General features: G+C 43.9%; 4 protein-coding genes across 5 annotated transcripts in view; 1 reads left to right on the plus strand and 3 right to left on the minus strand.

Annotated features, from left to right (window-relative positions):
- Nucleotides 1-5,762: 5,762 nt before the first annotated feature.
- On the minus strand, nt 5,763-7,125 carry LOC112344838. Of its 2 annotated transcripts, none has more exons than XM_024670298.1 (3): nt 7,047-7,125; nt 6,943-6,987; nt 5,763-6,887 (listed from the first exon to the last, which is right to left on the minus strand). In XM_024670298.1, exon 3 carries the CDS (start codon nt 6,873-6,875, stop codon nt 5,784-5,786), a length of 1,092 nt encoding a protein of 363 aa, XP_024526066.1. In that variant the 5' UTR covers nt 6,876-6,887; nt 6,943-6,987; nt 7,047-7,125; the 3' UTR covers nt 5,763-5,783. The 2 variants fall into 2 exon arrangements, with proteins under 2 accessions (XP_024526066.1, XP_024526067.1); XM_024670299.1 differs by having other exon boundaries at nt 6,939-6,987.
- LOC112344837 lies at nt 7,024-8,470 on the minus strand. Its single transcript, XM_024670297.1, has 2 exons — nt 8,390-8,470; nt 7,024-8,333 (listed from the first exon to the last, which is right to left on the minus strand). The coding sequence occupies exon 2, from the start codon at nt 8,257-8,259 to the stop codon at nt 7,126-7,128; it is 1,134 nt and encodes a 377-aa protein (XP_024526065.1). The 5' UTR covers nt 8,260-8,333; nt 8,390-8,470; the 3' UTR covers nt 7,024-7,125.
- LOC9635268 (zinc finger CCCH domain-containing protein 16) lies at nt 8,470-10,057 on the minus strand. The gene is made up of 10 exons (XM_024670303.1): nt 9,958-10,057; nt 9,862-9,904; nt 9,747-9,805; nt 9,579-9,677; nt 9,412-9,505; nt 9,168-9,358; nt 8,858-9,117; nt 8,772-8,802; nt 8,665-8,716; nt 8,470-8,604 (listed from the first exon to the last, which is right to left on the minus strand). Exons 1-10 carry the CDS (start codon nt 10,002-10,004, stop codon nt 8,569-8,571), a joined length of 912 nt encoding a protein of 303 aa, XP_024526071.1. The 5' UTR covers nt 10,005-10,057; the 3' UTR covers nt 8,470-8,568.
- Nucleotides 10,057-11,999, plus strand: part of LOC9652164 — a 2,543-nt gene continuing 600 nt past the window's right edge. The window contains exons 1-4 of the mRNA XM_024670778.1: nt 10,057-10,087; nt 10,144-10,224; nt 10,275-11,790; nt 11,871-11,988. Of these exons, the coding sequence (XP_024526546.1) occupies nt 10,066-10,087; nt 10,144-10,224; nt 10,275-11,790; nt 11,871-11,988 (1,737 nt within the window). The 5' untranslated portion in view covers nt 10,057-10,065. The remainder of the gene's footprint in view (nt 10,088-10,143; nt 10,225-10,274; nt 11,791-11,870; nt 11,989-11,999) is intronic.

An 11,999-nucleotide genomic window follows, 5' to 3' on the forward strand; every position in this document is an offset into this window, starting at 1 on the left:
ACTTCGTCTATGGGTGGTGGAGTTGTGAGACACAAAACCCCTAGGCCCCAAAGTGGAGCTGAAAGGGTGCCACATGGTAGTGGCTAAAATGAAAGCCAAATGAGTGTAACACGTTTGGACTAGAAGTTCCAACTTGAAAGGTTGAGAGCGGGAGTGGAACTCCTAACTAAGGGCTCAAGGAACAAGTACGAAGTGATCAATAAGCGAGTCTCTAGAAAAGGGACACAAGAGGACCAACACATGACACATGGAAGTGTCCGAGATGGACCCGAGATGGAGTCCAAGATGGACCCAAGATGGAGTCCAAGATGGACCCGAGATGGAGTCTAAGGTGGAGTCCGAGATGGACCCGAGATGGAGTCCGAGGTGGATCCGAAATGGAGTCCGAGGTGGACCAAGATGGTGTCCGAGATGGCGCTGCAGGGGGTTCCAAAAGTATAGTAGGGAGAGTGTGGGGGTTGGAGCCTAGTGGAGCCAATTTGGCCAGGAAAGGCCAGTTTGGCCCAGGAAGGCCATACCCAGCTATTGGGTGATAGGCTGACCATTAGGAAGTCCAAGATTAGAGTGAATATGGACAGACAAGTGGGGTAGCTTGGTGAAGTGTTCAAAAGCCGGCTTTAGTTTCCCCCAGGAAATCGAATGGTCAATGCTCCCAATCCAAGTGTGGGTGGCACTACCTACTTGGATACCTGGCATGGCTCAACGAAACCTTGCTCTAAGCCCATGGCTAGAGCACCCAAGGGCGGTAGGTAAGGGGAGTACCCAGGTGGCTCGCATAAGGCCATGGTGTTCCGAAATGTTGCCCCAAAGTCCCAAACTATGGAAAGGAAGAGGAACAGACCTCTAGTGTATTGACTAAGGATATAGTCACATAGTGAGGAAGTCTCAGAGGACACTGGGACTTAGTGGTCAAGCCTGTGGGTCTTGACCCAGTGGCAGTGTTGGTGAACACAGCCATGGGTAGGACGGGACTTGGTGGAGACTGAAAAAGGGATATTGGGGGAAGGATGTTCCCCTTGTCGGTGGGCATCCTAAGGATGTTAAAGAGTGGATCTGGGATGACCACTCACGGATGGTTGGCCCAGTCTTGGAGAGACAAGACTGTGATGCAAGTGGTATTGGACTATCAGTGCAGCAAAGGTGATTGGGCATGGCCTTAGCGTAACAAGCTACTATGTCGGTGGTACCTTTGAGTGTCGGTTATGGGATCGGACACGTGGAGCACTTGGACCAGGTGCAAAGGTTGAGTGGCATGGATGCCATTCTCAGGGCGAACAAGTCCCAAGTCCTGAATTGGACTTATGGAGGTTGTGGATGAGACTCCTCCAAAGTGGTCAGAGGTGTGGTTAAGTGACTAAAGTAGAATGGAAAATTTAGTCACTTACACTTGGATACTTAGTGTGGCTTAATAGAACCTCGCTCTAAGCCCATGGCTAGAGCACCCAAAGGCGGAAGGTAGAGAGAGTACCCATAAGGCTCGCGTGGGGCCACAATGTTCCAAAATGTTATCCCAAAGTCCCAGACTGTGGAAAGGAAGAGGGGCAATCCTCTAGTGTAGTGACCAAGGTTACAATCATATGGTGTGAAAGTCCCAAAGGACAATAGGACTTAATGGTTGGGCATATGGGCTTTAATCTAGTGGTAGTGTTGATGAACACACCCATGGACAAAAAGGGACTTGGTGGGAACTGAAAAAGGGATATTAAGGAAGGTTATCCCCCATGTTTACGGGCATCTTAAGGATGCTAAGAAGTGAATATGGGATAACCACTCATAGACAGATAGTTTAGTTTTTGAGAGATAGGACTGTGATGCAAGTGGTGTTAGACCACTAGTGTGGCAAAGGTAAATAGATATAGCCTTAGTGTAATGGATTGATATGTTAGTGGTACCTTTGGGTGTCGGTCATAGGATAGGACACGTGGAGCACTTAGACCAAATGCAAAGGTTAAGTGGTAAGGATGCCATTCTCAAGGTTAGCAAGCCCCAAGTCCAAAATAGGACTTATGAAGGTTATAAGTAAGACTCCTTATGCTTTATTTCGTTAAAGTGGAACTTTTCATTATCCCACTTATGGTGTGTGGCCACATGCCATTTTTATAAGAACAATAAAAAATTGAAGTTTTAGCTTTATAATTTATAAATTAAAAACTTTTCATATGATTTTGTGTTATAATATTGTGAAATATAAAAAATAAATTTAAAAACTGATAGAAATATTAATAAATATTAATTAAGTACTAGGAAATGGCATGTGGACACATGCTAATTAATGTCCCACTTTACTGAATAAGTTCCACTTTAACGAAATAAAGCATCCTTCAAGTGACTTTGATATTGTCGATTTTATTGTTCTTGAAGTTTGGGCCAGTATATGCAAACTAGCTTTGGCACTTCATAAGTATATGAAATCTTTAGTTAGGATAATTACAATCAACTAGTCATATAACCCATATATTCTTATTTCCATTAAAAGGGCATGATTATATAAACAACTTTAATTGTTTGTTTATAGTACTCTATCTAAACCTTACTAATAGGTTTATTTTGTATGTTCAAGAAGGTTAGGGACTTTAATTTCTCTCTCTATGTCACTTGTAAATAAAAACATATAATCTTTTTATAAGCTAGGTGACACATAGAGTAGCAAAAGTGGTTAAGACTATTAGTTATTTCTTTGTTGATGATGATCAAAAAGTGTTTGAGTGTTAGCACATTTTATGTAAATAGAGATAATTCCTTAACTCAATTAAGTTGGTGCATATTTTAATGTCTTTATCGACCATTGACTAATAATCTCTATTGAGCCAAGGAGAACCAACACCTCTATTTCCACTCTTAATTTTAAAGATAGGAATATATTTTGTTCAAGGGTATATAATACTTTTAAATAACTACTAATCAATAAAAATTAAACTAATTCCATTTTCTTTGATACCACATGTAATACATTCTATCTCTTTCTTTTTAATCAACTGAAAATGTGGTAATTACTTTATAAGAGAGCTTTTAGTGGTTATTTTATCCCTATATATCATCCAAAATTTATGGTGATAATATATTCAGATCTCATTCTATGATCATATATACTATAAGAGTGAAAGAATTAGAGCACAAAACAATTCTCAAGTATATAGCTAAAAAGCAAAGAAATAAGAGTACAAAATAGTCCTAGAGCATCTATAATGCTTGGTTTGACAACAATATCTGAATCTCCTCAACTTTCAACTTCATGTTTCCTTTATTTTTTTACTTTTTCTTCATTGTTCTAGTGATTGCATTTCCCAAGTTGCTCACCCTTTTGCAAGTCACCTAGATATGGCAATTTTGTCACTGCATCAGGTGAGTATTTGCTACAATCCCAATATAAGAGATATAGTACGAATTGATATGTTGATAATAAGGTGGAAGAAAGTTAATTGCATCCTTATTTGAAATGAAAAGTCTATTATATATCAATGACTGTGTCAATGTCAAATCTCATAATTGCAAATTAGTATTCTCATCTACAACCATTACTTTCATGCAAGATTACCTTTCAATATTGGAAGTGTAGATGGACTTGATTCTTTGATGTCAGATTACTTTGAGTCTTTCAAAAAATTTGAGTTTTATTATTATTATGCAAAAAGCACTAACTTTTCATGGTATTGTAATTTATATATTAATTCATATAAAAAACTCTTTCTGCCTATTTATATCCCCATCCTCTTATATAACAAGATCAAAGCATATATTTATGATGAATCTCCATTAGGAATTTTTAGGAGTTGTTTGTATCATGTTGCTTATTTCTTCATTTTTCTTACTCTAGACTATTCTTTTAAAAGGAACATAAACATTTTTATTAATGGTGACAATAATTTTTACATCCCCAAATGGGTCATAAGGTAATATAGAGATTGTGGTAGTGAAAAACAAATTATATTCTCACATTCACTTACACTATAACTCTTACTAACAGATTTAAACAACTATCATAAATAAAATATTACAAATTAAACTTAATAAATCTATAATTGAAACTCTAGTGTTATTATTTTTTAAACAAAATTACATAATATATTATTTTCTTATAAGCTGTTTTATTATTTTATTAGTATAGATTTTGTTGAAGTAAAATATGCTAATATAAATATATTTGTAATATATTTTATAATATTATAATTGATAGCTAAGAAAATTCAGGTCTAAATAATTTAGAAATAGGAATTCTGGATCACTACTTACATAAAAGAATTTATAAATTTCCAAAGTAAACCAAGTGTTGTAATCAATAACTCTATCTTTTTGAACTATATTTTCTATAAAGACACATGTATGCACAATAAAGAACAAATGATACTATAAATAGTTTTAAATTTTAGTCTAGTGTATTAATGATTTTTATTTGTAATTTCCTAATATTTTTTGTTAGTAATATTTATTGTAGAGGACATATTGAATGGGGAGAAAATAACACATTTTATGAAAGTGAGATGAATCTTATTATAAAAAATGGTTTTAAGGAACTTATAAAAAGAATTCATACATATACTGATTATGCTCCAAATTATAATGATCTTACCTATGTAGATTTTGACAGAGGAGCTGTTGCAGTGAAAATTCAAAGAATTGATTTAATACCATCAACATGTTTACAAGAAAGTCACACTGTTCTTGGTTTGGTACTCAAAAAAGGTTTTGGAGATAAATCTTAATAAAAGACTCATGATTGAAACAGGCTCAAAGTCTTGTAAAATTGTGGGTGATAAGTTTATACTTCAATATAATTTTCTTTTATGGTTTGGTAACAATCATACAATATCTATGAATAATTTTAACACACATATTTATACGATGTCACTGCCGCATAAATGTTTTATTGCTAAAAATACTTTAAATGCTGGTTTTGATAATGATATACTTTTTAAGGGACAAATGTTAATTTCTTCAAATGGTAAAAATATTTTTTTTATTGAATCAAATTGTAAGGCTTCCCTTTATTCCGGTACAAATCTCTTATGGCAATCTAATAATTCTAAAGATTACTTTGAGTTATGTTATTGGAAAACTCAAATTGATGGAAATTCTGTATTATATTCTGAAAAGAAAGAAGTTTTATGGTCAATAGAATATTATTGTGTAAATTGTTTTATTTTCACATATTCTATTATGCAGAACGACTGTAACTTTGTAATATATAACGCAATTACACCTCATAATGTAATATGGGATACAAAAACTAATAATCATAAAAAATGTTTAAAGTAGTAACTAAAACTATTAATTCATTTTTGTGAAAACACACAAAAAAAATTCCAAGTATATTCTAGCCTGATTTAGTAATATAGTTAATATATCCAAATACTAAATAAATAAAATCAACCAAGCCCTGGAGTCGCTGGTGGGCAAGCTGCGCAGTAGCAGAGGAGCGCGCCTCCAGGCCGTGGCGTGCCAAGCATTGCGGCAACTGTGATGGATCGAGCAAGCCGCGTGCAGTTTTTAAGAAACCTGTCCAGCTTAGAAAAAATGAGAGTTTTTTCCTTGTTCGAAATAAGTGCGTGGTACAGTCCGTATGAGTCTCTATTCCACCTGGCGGCTACAGCATAAACACAACAGATGGCGCAGTGATCCTCTGCCTCCAAGCGTTCACCCGCTTAGTTTGGCAACGAGCCGCCCAACAGTGCCGAGGCGACGCTAAAACGCGTCCCAGGAAAGACCCATGAGAAAACTCCAATCGACTCGATTAAACAAAGTCCAGAGCACTCTAAAAACCCAACAAGCACTAAAACAATTTTACTTCAAGCCATTCTAACAAAGCAAGTGATTGTCACAGGAAAGGGAAACTCCGCAACTGCGTCCCAAACCAGCCTCCTGTTTGCCACATCTATCTTCCCTCTCAAAATCTCACAGTGTTTCAAACTTCCACTCGAATAAACCATCCTAGAGATTGCATAAATCGCGCCACGGATCACCAGCACTTTAAACCTGTCCGTCCTGGGCCACTTCTCGATCGCCACCCAAGCCTCTTGCACTGCTGAGTTATACCAGCGCATGGCCTCCCCTCCGTAGGAGATGACGTTCGTTCCCACCTCCATTGCAGGCTCAAAGCAATCACCGGAGACCACCTTCGTGGTCCGGAACTCTGGCTTCCCTGTTATCTGCTCTTGCGATTTCCACGCATTGGAGGCAGCCTCGTAGCGCATAAGTTCCATCGTTTTATCGTGAAAACCATACAAGATCTCGTCTCCAGCCGGCGAGAGCACCACCCCGGCGCCCGAGACAAACCATTTTTCAATGGTGTCGCAGGTTCCCGTCTCCATATCATATACTATCACGTCCAGCTTGACGGAAGGATGAATACCATAGACAGATCTCCTGTATTCCCAGCTGGAATATATCTTGCCACCAAAGGCGATGGCGTCGAACCAGTTACTCGCCCTCCTAGCCGGCGTCCTGTCCCATGTCCACTTTGCACGGCCAATATCCAGCTTAAAGATGACATCTCTCGAGTGTGACCAGGACTTGCCAGGAGCCAAAGTCCACACGAAAACCATCCCGGACCACGCCACCATCTGTGCTCGGCCCACTGGGAGCCCTTCTATCGGTGGGAGCTTTCGCCATGACCCCTGTGATCTGTCCAAAATGAGAATTTGGAGTACCTCGGAGTCGTTTCCCAGGCTCACGAGTGGAGTGTCTTGGAGGAGCGGGAGCTGGAAGTTGCGAGTGGTGTTAAGGAGATGAGCGTCGTATTGAAGAGCGCTGTCCATTAGAGCTCTCCAGGAGTTGGAGACTGCTCGGCACACCGGACGAGTATACCATGGCAACCTCGGTAGGATGTTCTCAAGAGCAAGCTCATCGCAGAGACCGGGAATGAGATCGGTATCGCTCATATCGCTCCTATCCTGAAAGCGAGTGTTAAAAACGGCCAGATCAAGAAAGAGCTCACAACGCACTCACAGATCTTCCGCCTTAGACCGCTATACTTTGAGCACTATACTGCATCTGGAAATCACAAGGAACAAGACGTGAGAAAGAATACAAGAAAAAGAGGACAAAATTACATTGGTATAGCGGCGGCCAGCGGTGGAAAAACCGAGACAAAGGATCAATCGCATCGAAGAAACAGGGACATACTCATACTTAAGTCATCCGAGTGAAGCAAGTGATCGCCACGGGAAAGCCAGCAACTGGTTCCCACACCATCCTCCTGCTTGCCACATCTATCTTTCCTTCGAAAATCTTGCAGCGTTTAATTTTCTTCGGATCGATCGACGTCGAGCCTGCGTAAAGGACGCCTCGGATCACAAAAACCTTGAAACTCGCTGCTTCTTCGGGCCTGTTCTCCGCAATCGCCATCCAAGTCTTTTGCACTGCCGAGTTATACCAGTGTATAGCATTGCCATCGAGGTAACCGTAAGTGATGGCATTGATTCCCAGCTTCACTGGAGGATCAAAGCAATCACCACTCACTACCGTGAGCGTCGAGTTCCTGTGCTCTGTCTGCCTTGGTATCTCCTCTTGGGGCTTCCACGTACTCGACGCAGCATCGTAGCGCATGAGTTCCACTGTCTCCTTGTGCCACTGTAGACCATACAAGTTTTCGTCGCCAGCCGGCGAGAGCGCCACCGCAACGTTGGAAAAATTCCACTTTCCAATAGTGTTGTACGCGTCCACCTTCATATCAAATACTCTGACGTCCAGCTTGACAGGAGCACGGAGGCTATAGGGAGATCCCCTGTTTTCCCAGGTCGAGTATATCTTGCCACTAAAAGCGATGGCGTCGAACCAGTTACTGGAGTTTTTGGCCGGAATCACGTCCCACGTCCACTTAGCACCACCGACGTCGAGTTTAAAGATGAGATCTCTCGAAGGTGACCAGCACTTGCCTGGTGCCAAAGTCCACACGAGAACCATGCCGGACCATGCAACAATCTTTGCTCGTCCCTCGGGTAGATTCTCTATCGGCGGGAGCTTCCGCCACACCTGTGACCCCCGTGACCTGTCCGAAATGAGAGCTTCGAGTACCTCGTATTCGTTTCCCAGACAGACCACTGGAGCGTCTCGGAGCAGCGGGAGCTGGAAGTCGCGAGTGCTGCTGATGAGATGATCGTCGCGTAGAGCGCTGTCCACGAGAGCTTTCCAGGAGCTGGAGACTGCTCGGCACACCGGGCGAGTGTACCAAGGTAGCCTTGGCAAGATGTTCTCGAGCACCAACTCGTCGAAGAGGTCGGGAATGAAATCCATTTGGTTGTTCGTTTGCAAGGCAATCTCCATTTATTGCTCTGCACTGTGCACGATTTGTCAAACTTGTCGTCCAACTTGGCGTTTCCGACAAGTGAAAAGCTTTCCTGAAAGCGCGTGTTATGAGACGGCAATTAAGATCATCCACCACGCAAGTACTTACGAATCAGCGGCTGTGTTTCCGGCGCCTTTCGGTGTCGATACTCTCGTAGGCCACGTATCGGCCTTGAGCTCTCAAAGTGATAGCTATAAAAGTAAATTCAACATTATAGTAAAGCCAATATAAAAGTCAGTGAAGATTTACGCGTATCTCTCTCGACGACGACGACGAACCTCAATTTGCTATCTGACCGCTACAGGCGGTTCGTCCTCTGGAATCTGGAGCAGCCAAGTTCCTCGTCTTAAAGCCTCAAAACAAAGTATGAGAGGATTTTTTACCTGGCCAAGCTCCCACTGCTCCACACCCCACGTCGCAGTCTCTTCTGGAGTTCTGCATGTTGTTTTTAAGTAACAAACGTTTCAAAACCAAAACAAGAAGCTTTTACATTGGTAAAACAGCCGCGGTCGGAGGAGAAACTGATGCGACAAAATTCGTTAGAACCGAATGGATGGTGTATTTGCTTAAGCTTACCAGAAGGCTGCTGGAATGGACTCTGGACAATCGCTGGAGTTGGCAGAGGACTGAAAGCATTTTGCATTGCATTATTGCTGCCGAAAGATGACACCGGATTGAAAGGAGATGGCTGCTGCACGGTGAATGGCGATGGACTTTGAGGATTTTGTGGAAAAACCGACTGAGCAGGGAACGGGGAGGGTGATGGAAAGCTGAAAGCCGCTGGTTGGATCTGCTGAGGCGGAGAAATAACCGGTCCATTTCCAAATCCTCCCATGCTGTTACCGAGAGATAAGTTGACCAAAACGTAGTAGCAAACATTACTTACTTGGTATCTTGCTTAAACATCTGAGATATAGGCGAGTTGTTTGGCACGAGCTTGCCAAAGATTGTACTTGACGCTAGTGGCGAAGGTTGGACATTGGAGAAGCCTTTGCTCGCTGGTCCTTTGTAAGGATCTCTCTTGAGGGCGTCAAATTCAGCCTCCTTGGCACGAAACATATATGCTTCCCTGCTCGTCTATGGTGCACGAATCAGTAACCCAGTTAAGAGAAGGAAAAAGCTTCGCTTACAATATCTCGGAGCGGCATTCCTTGTAGAGCAGATTCGTAAGCCATGGCTCGCAGCTCCTCAAAGCTTGTATCTCCAGAAATATCATTGGGAAGGCTAGAGAAGCAAAGAAAAAAGAGTTTTTTTCTTCCTTGAACAAAAGGAAGAACAGGATGAAAGCGAACTTAACTGTTTCCAATGAGCGTAGCACGTCAAGCGCCAATAACTCGGCCTTTCATTCGTGAAATCATCTCGAATTCTCTCCTTGCATGCTCTCGGATCATTGCACCTATTGGAAGAAAAGAGAGAAAAATCAAAGCACGATTGAGCAAGAATCGAAGGAAACAGAGAAAAGTACCTGTGTTCTGGCGCTTGAACAGGCGCTTGAACAGCCTGATTTTGCCTCCCAAATCCCGCCTGAAAGAGCTCGATCAAAACCAAAACATCTCTTCAATCGGATGCTACAAATCTACCTGTTGCTGGTGGAGAAATTTGCAATGCGCACCGAACCGGCAGCTGGAAAGACGAGAAATCAAGCCTGGATCGACCAAATCAAACTCTTCACTTACGTCCCGCGCTGGAAATCTCGACAGACGACATCCTGCCTTCGAGCCATTCCCAAGAACCCTAAAAGAAGAACCAAAGAATATTCTGGGTTCAGGGTTTAGGGCTTCGGTATGGAGAACGATTTGAACGGAGGTAAGAGCGAAATGTGTGAAGCTATGGCGCATTCTTGTGACGCATTCCACTCGCAGATCCATCTCCCGCGCCTCGGGAATCTCCCGAGACGTTCCAATCGCTGCACGACGGCCACAATCCATCCGGCGGGCACGAAGGTGAGGACAAACGAATGGGCGCATTCTTTCTCACGGATTTGGATGCGCAGCAGCCGAGCCTTTCGAATCGCTGCTGGACGGATTTTTGGACAAGAATCGATCCACGCTCGAAGGCATCGTGAGCGATCCTCCGATATTCTACCAGAAGTATCCCAATGTGGACGTGGAAGTGGCGTCCTTTAGCACTCCGGCCAAGGCGGTGCCCAGCCTTCTCCATCACAGGCTCGAGGATTCGAGAAACGATGGGACGCTGGCCACCGAGATCGTTGCTCGACTCCGAGAGGCTGCTACAAATCACTGCGTTTTCCTCGTCGGTGGAAAGGGGTGTGGAAAGACGAGAACTCTCTACGAAGTCCTGGCACAGAACTTTGGATTCTACTTCGTGGCCTCGCGGGTAGAGAACGGTGAATCCAAGGACTTCGCAGCGGTCGTAGAGACGCTCAAGCTTTGCTACCCGAGTCACAACAAGGCCACCGAGTTTATCCCCCGACGAGTTGGCATGGATGTGGCACTGTGTGCTTTGGTGGCGAGGTTGGCCATCTTTTCGAAGGTTCTGGAGATCAAGCCGGGGATCTCGCCGCTGGAGTGGTTGATTTGCCAGACTGAGTGCCGGCCTCGAGACGTGTTCCGGGAGTTGACGCTGTTCGTGATCAAGCAAGAGTTGCCGAGCGCGTACCTGGAAGAGAAGTTCTCGGCTCTCGTCCAAGAAGCTTACGAGAGGATCGATGGTGGTCTAGCAGGCAGCAGCGGGAAGCTGCTGTTTGTGGTGGACGAGGCACTGCCGCCGCTCAGGAACAGGTTTAGATCCGACATCCACCCGGCGAAGCTCAAGAGTTTGCTCTCGCAGGCCGTCAAGGCGTTTAGAACGCAGAAGAAGGTTCCAACAGCGTGCATTCTAGCTGGAACGGGGGGAGAACTTCTCGCGGAGGCTCAGGATATGGAATCGCCGGTTTGCAGCGGGGAGTCCGAGCAGCTCACGCAGGAAATAGTGGCTACTACCCAAACTTTTGAAGATTCCAGCAGCTTTGGAGCCTTCTCGGACTATGTGTCCAGCTTTTTGGGCCCCGGCGACTACAAAAGGCTGTTTTCCAAGTACTACCAGGCCCGTGCTGGCACAATCGCTAGTGCTCTGCACGCGTACATCAGCAGGCGTACCCCGAGAGAGAAGGCTTTGGAATTTCTGGAGGACTTCGCATTAACACTCGCGACCAAAGGTGGCAGCCAGCTAAATGCACCGAATTCTGTCCACGACACATTGATGATCCTGCGCTCGGACCGTTACCTGCGGAGTGTGCTCAGAGACATTACAGAGGCGTTCTACTTGGGTGGGAAAGGCTACTGTTTCACGCACAACTCGTCAATCAAGCTCGTCGACCTGGGGATCGGCGTGTTAAAGCTGGGATTTTGCGACTCCAATCCTCTCGAGGTGGCCACGAGAGAAGCTCCTATCAACAAGGACGCAGTCAAGTGGAACTATGCCGTGTGTGCGATGGTGACGGAGAGACTCGTCCAGACGGCACTGTGCTACATCTTTGTGCCGAAAGTGAGGGAGGAAATTTTCCACTGGTTGAAGGCCTGACAAGCGAGAGCGAACGTGTCTCCCACTTCGAAAAGTACTGCGCTGCGTACATCCTGGACCTGTTTAGCCGGGACGAGCCACTGGAGAAGCTGTTCGTCCAGGACAGGGAAAGAAGTGCACCACAAGGAAATGATGCTGCGGTGGAGCTGGAGCAGGAAACGAACGTTAATGCTGACTCTGTTGCTGTCAAGAAATA

This window comes from Selaginella moellendorffii, unplaced genomic scaffold (genome assembly GCF_000143415.4).
Source record: "Selaginella moellendorffii unplaced genomic scaffold, v1.0 SELMOscaffold_6, whole genome shotgun sequence".
In the NCBI taxonomy this organism is placed as follows: domain Eukaryota; kingdom Viridiplantae; phylum Streptophyta; class Lycopodiopsida; order Selaginellales; family Selaginellaceae; genus Selaginella; species Selaginella moellendorffii.

Coding starts and splice junctions, on each gene's coding strand:
- LOC112344838 (XM_024670298.1), bottom strand. CDS start 6,875: ATGAGCGATACCGATCTCATTCCCGGTCTCTGCGATGAGCTTGCTCTT.
- LOC112344837 (XM_024670297.1), bottom strand. CDS start 8,259: ATGGAGATTGCCTTGCAAACGAACAACCAAATGGATTTCATTCCCGAC.
- LOC9635268 (XM_024670303.1), bottom strand. CDS start 10,004: ATGGCTCGAAGGCAGGATGTCGTCTGTCGAGATTTCCAGCGCGGGAC. Junction 9,506..9,578: donor TGCTACGCTCATTGGAAACA/GTTAAGTTCGCT, acceptor TTGCTTCTCTAG/CCTTCCCAATGATATTTCTG. Junction 8,605..8,664: donor AGCAGTGGGAGCTTGGCCAG/GTAAAAAATCCT, acceptor TGGCTGCTCCAG/ATTCCAGAGGACGAACCGCC.